Below are 5,904 nucleotides of genomic sequence, written 5' to 3' on the forward strand. Positions count from 1 at the left end.
CGGGGCTGATATTGATGTAAAAAAAAAAAGATGGTACAAGTCCACTTCATTTAGCAGCTTCTAGAGGACACATACAAAATATTGATTGCCTTTTGAAGCACGGGGCTAATATTGATGTAAAAACAAATGATGGTACAAGTCCACTCCATTTAGCAATTTCTAGAGGGTACACACAAATTGTTGATTGTCTTTTGAAGCACGGGGCTAATATTGATGTAAAAACTAATGATGGTACAAGTCCACTCCATTTAGCCCTTTCTAGAGGGCACACACAAATTGTTGATTGTCTTTTGAACCATGGGGCTGCTATTAATGTAAGAAAAAATAATGGTGCAAGTCCACTTCATGAAGCTGCTTTAACAGGATCCACGCAAATTATGAAATTATTGCTTAAATTTGGTGCGAGAGTTAACTCTAGAGACAAAAATGAAAAAACAGCGCTTCATTACGCTTGTTCAAAAAAGTGTTTAGAAGCTGTTGAAACGCTTCTGGAGTTTGGATCCGACATAAATATTATCAGTCAAAACCGTTTTACAGCTTTTCCTAAGGGTGTTGATTGGTTATTGCCATCTGTTATTTCTAATAATCGTAGATACCATAGATTTATTATTCACCACATAGTTAAAATGAAAGCGGCAAATTTATATGTATGCGAAGAAAATCAGCCGGATCTTCAATATTTGAGAGAGCCTGCCGATGAAAGTGATTTTCAGTTTAAATGCGTGAGAGAGCTAGATAGTATGAGGAGGAAGAAAACTCCTGATTCCAACACATCATTTTATGAACTTTTAGTAAAAGGAGAAAGCTCGTTTGCAAAAATTTTGAGAAATAAAAATGTAATGGAGTTTTTGAAAACAACAAACAATGAAACAGAATTTCCATTATATGCTAGCATACTAAGAAGTCATTTCAGAAAGGGTAGGGAAAGGAATGACTTATTTGAACCCGCCAATAGAAGTTTTAATTATATCTTTAAGAACTTAACTGAGTTACCGTATCTATGTATTGAAAAAATATTTAGCCATCTAAGCGATGAAGACTTGGAAAATTTGAAAGACGTTTTGGAGCCTCGTTTGATTAGTTAAGAAGGAATAGAAAAATGTACAGCTCCTGGCATAAATTTATCGATATACAAATTGAACTATTATTTTAAGAGTTTTGTGGCTATTTTTGAAAAGTATTTCCGTCAAATAAAGGGAACTATGAAATTATAAAAAAAAAAAAAACAATATATAGACCAAATAAATGTAGTTGAAAAAATTTCCTTAATAATCGATATTATGTTTGTTTAATATGGTAATGCAAATTATAGTAAATCTAAATGTCTGTAAAAGAATTTTTCAGATTTGATTGTTTTCTTTTTACCTGGAAGTTAGTTTGATACAAGATTTATGCAAGGGTAACTTCGCCACCATTGTATGATAATAATGTGGTTGCACCCCACAAAAGGCTAGAATTAGTTTTAGAGTTTTGAACCCTTCCATTGTACATTACGCTGATGATATCCTGAGCTTAAGTATAACTGTACCGGTTGAGAATACTTTTTCTTTGCTTAGTTGGGAAGATGCCAAAATTTTAATGGTTCGAAGAGCGAACTCCAAAATTTGCCAAAAGCAAGGTGCCTTTGGCAAATCTGTCAGTGATGTTGGATGCTCCCATTTAGAAAATCAAAGTGATAAGTTATCTGCTTGTATTAAATATCTCGGTCTCCCGATAGGAAATAGTATAAAAACGACAAGGACTCTCCTTATCTCTCATCTAAGCGAGAAACTTAGAAAAGCGTTTTGTATGCTAGTTTGCTGTAAAGCTTACTACAGCAGGTGTATTCTTGCCAGTGTATTTGCAATGCCTCATGTTCTCGCATTGACTCCATTTGGGAATATTTTTATGGCTACTAATAAAAAGACTATTAGATCAGCATATTTTTGTGAAATTTTTCTTTTGCATACCCATCCCTAGGGGCTAGAAACGAAAGACTAATGACAGCCTACGGGTTGACTGAGCTACTATCCGGAGCTGAGCAGCGTTTTAGTTGCTATTTTCTCATGGCTGCCAAATTGAAACATTTTGTGTCAAAATCACACAATTTGATGTTGCGTGACAATGACACATTCATACCAAATGATGACACAATCGACGAAAATGACACATTTTTCAAAAAATGACACATTTAAAAAAAATGACAAATTTTTGCCATCCTAGTCTTGATTTTTTAATGGTAATAAAGTAAAGTAAAATTTCAATTTTATACATCCAGAAAAGCTACAAATTAATGGAAGGGAATAATGCTGCCTAACGGTGGCAGTAGTACACAAACAGTTCAGAATACAGGACAGATGCCATCACCGTATTTAAAATATAAACCACGCGAAAAAAAAATCGCCATAGGTGGAAATTTCAAATCAAAATGCACGCTGAGTATCTGAACTTAATTGGCTTCTTGATTGAGTATTTGATGTAGCCAACTGGTACGTACTTAATAGTAAAAATTAAACAGCATGCAGTTTACCCATACTGTGTGCAAAAGCAGCAACTCCCATTTTTAGGAGTACAGGACGGGTATCCAACCTTGGACAAGATTACAAATTTCCAGACATGTCTTTCCTTCAGAATGGTCCATCTGGCCTAAAAAGACACCAAAAAATATGATAAAAATATTAGATTGAAGCTGGTTGAATGGCTTACAAATTGAGTAAATAAAAAGCTTAGCCAATAAAGCCAATTATGTATAGAGCCGATTACGATTACGACGTCATATGAAAAGTCTATTTTCAATTTGCTGGTGGAATTGATTGTCCCTAAAACTTTTATAAATGTAAATTTGCCTTGTTGGCCACCCAGACACAAATTCATAGTGTGTAACATTAATTTAATCGGATGTTTCTATTTCTTTCATGACATCACAAAAAGGTCATGATCCCAAGATAATAGGACAAGATTAAGTTTACTCCTTTTTGAACTGATTTGGAAAATATTGTATATTCAAAACTCTAAATAAAGATTTGACAGTTAAATATGATACCACTTGTAGCAAAAAAATATGACACATTTTGTGACACATTATGGAGTCTTTTATGCAGTAAATTATGCAAATTATGTAAATTATGTAATTATGTAATTATGTAACTATATATGTAAATTATGCAGTATTTCAGAAAAAGGAGACAAATTTTATGTTTTATGCTAAGTTGAAAAAAAAAACATGTCGTACAAAAAAAAACTGTGTCAAAAACATACACAAAATGAAATCAACCAGCCAGATGACACAAAAAGCACATTTTCAAAAAAAAATATGACACATTCCTTAAAATAAATTTGGCAGCCCTGAATATTCTTGTCTTGATAAGACAAACAGCCTCCAACCTGCTATGTGTTATTTCTAGCTAAGTATGTAAGAGAGCATAGAAAAATTTCTACTGAAAATGTTAAAATCGAAAATAAATATGTTTTAAAGAGCAGATACAGACTTCTGAAGAAAGATAACAGGACAGCAGCAGATCCATGGGAAGCGCTGATCCTTTTCCCCCCAAAGATTTTTCTCATGTCCTCATTTTTTTTAAAATTTTTTACACCCTTTTAATAAACTTGTCCATTTGGTCGATTATTGGTGCCCTTACCAAATCCCCCCCCCCCATCCTGACATTATGCTTTAGATCTGCCTTTACAACAGGACTGTCTAGATGGGAGAGGGAAACTAAGACAAGCTTCGTTTTTTAGTGTGGCTGGGGGAAGAAGAACTGGTTAGAATCTGGTTTGTTTTGGAAAGGGAAGAAGGTTTGGATTTACCCCCCACCCCTCTATAATTCACTTGAACATAGTTATTCTGAGGAAAATCATCTCTTTGCATCTCCATAGACTAGCATTTCTAGTTTTAATTCTACAGGACAGATCAGATTGGTTTTTAACAGGGCTTTGTCTAGAGGAGCTTATCAGGGGCTAGACAATCAATTTTGAGGAGTTAGACCCACAGATAAATACTTCTTACGATAATTAAAAACATTGACTTCAATTTAGTTCTCAAATAAATGTTATCTTCAAAAATTATTAATTATTACAAAGTTTCTAGGTTTAAAAGTGAGAAATTAGAAAATAGGTCACTCATCTCCTCTTTGGTGTATTAGGCCTTATGCAATATTCTTATTTCTTGCAGAATAATTAGTGTTGAATTCATGATAATTTTTTTTCAAATCTTTAAATCTATGTGTACTTTTCTGTATTACAGAAAAGGACTTATCAGTTTACATTTGAAATTTCATCCCTAAGGACACAAAAAACGAGGTTCCTAATTGACCCATTTCAAAAAATTTGCAATTTTCTGAACCAAACAAAATCAACCTGATCTTGAGGCACCATATCTAAGGTAATAAAATGAGAATGAGGCTCCTGTACATGGCAAAAAGTGAATTGTTGTCATCAGGCATATGAGAAATTTTAAATGAGCTAATACTCGCCGAAATTTGGAGCGGAAACACAGTTACTGAGAGCAGAAAAGATTTTGAGCAATTAGATACCGCAGTAGCTCATTAGAAAGTCCTTTATTGTTGATCCAAGAAATGTACATCTTACCATGTTTATAAGTCTTGGGATTCAATTTATTTTGTGGATCCAATACTTTATTGAAACCAGGCTAAATCGTGTCTCTACATTTGACACACTCCCTCTTATCACCTTTCTTATACAGACGTTTAATTAAGGTTTTCCAAAAATCTCTACGTAGCCACTTTTTCAAAGATTGTAATTCAAATTTTTTTATCCTTTTAATACCGTCGCTTATTCTTCCTCACAAAATAAATCTTCCTTCACATCAAAGGTAATAAAAATTTTTGATTTCCCTCCATATCTTTTCCGCCAACTCTATCGCAGTTTAGTGCATATTCAAAGTTTCCTGCTGATCTCTCTTTAACTCCTTCCTTGTAACTAATTGTGGCCCGTTCCTAACTTTAACTGGGATAAGTCCAGATTGATTACCCCCTTTCAATTTATGAAAATGCAAGCACAATATTTTATTATTATGCCGTATAGCTGTAACTTCCTAATCCTCGGCAATTATGTCTATGGTTTCAGTTTCACATCTCCTTAGTTCATATTTTATTGCTTTCTCCAATTTCTTTACATTCCTCTTGTGTTCATTGGATCTACCAATCAGATAGTTCTTGAACAAGCCCCTTCTATCTATTAAATATAAAGCTTTTTCACTAATATTCCTAGCTTAGTTTCTAATTGTCTTCCCTAAAACACCGTCAGCAACTTCCCGAATTAGTTTCGTAGGCTTATTCCATCCATTCTCATTTGTCTGTCTTCCCGCCTGTCCTATGTAAAAATATATCTTTTGTTTCTGATCAATCGACTTATAATATCCACGCTTCCATCAATTTATTGGCTCTTCACATTCCATCAGTGAGGTCTGACTTCAACCCTCGGACAGCTTGCAACGGGATCTGGAACACGCTCCCAGAGTTCGCACAAAGCTGCCACTCGTTTGATATCTTCAAAAATTATGTTAGAGAGAGAAGGCTAGTAAATGATTTATGTTTTTTTTATTCCGGTTTCCCTTGAAGTTGATGTCTCTGGATTGATTTGGATTTTAATTGAATTGGTGAAATCATGTGCTACCCCCGGTCTAGATTGTCATTTTTGGGGATTATTAAGGTGGGCGACTAATTTTTTTTTAGATTTTATTTATATTTTTGTGTGTTGGTATTTTTATCTCCCCTGTTCTTTCCAGGCCATGAAGCCTTATGGGGGGGGATTGCCTTGTATTAATTTTTTGTCTATGAAATGTATTGTTAGATAAAGAACTTATTCTACATTGACAAATTTCAAACTCTTCAGGTTAAGATTCAACTGCTCCTGAAAAGTTTCTCTCGAATTCTAAAACATGAGTCTACCTACGTCATAGTCTCC

At 34.1% G+C, this 5,904-nt stretch overlaps 1 protein-coding gene across 1 annotated transcript; it reads left to right on the top strand.

Annotated features, from left to right (window-relative positions):
* The first annotated feature begins 377 nt into the window (after nucleotides 1-377).
* Nucleotides 378-1,085, top strand: LOC136034295 (uncharacterized). Its single transcript, XM_065715433.1, has one exon. It carries the CDS (start codon nucleotides 378-380, stop codon nucleotides 1,083-1,085), a length of 708 nt encoding a protein of 235 aa, XP_065571505.1.
* Nucleotides 1,086-5,904: the final 4,819 nt, after the last annotated feature.

This window comes from Artemia franciscana, chromosome 13 (genome assembly GCF_032884065.1).
Source record: "Artemia franciscana chromosome 13, ASM3288406v1, whole genome shotgun sequence".
In the NCBI taxonomy this organism is placed as follows: Eukaryota; Metazoa; Arthropoda; class Branchiopoda; order Anostraca; family Artemiidae; genus Artemia; species Artemia franciscana.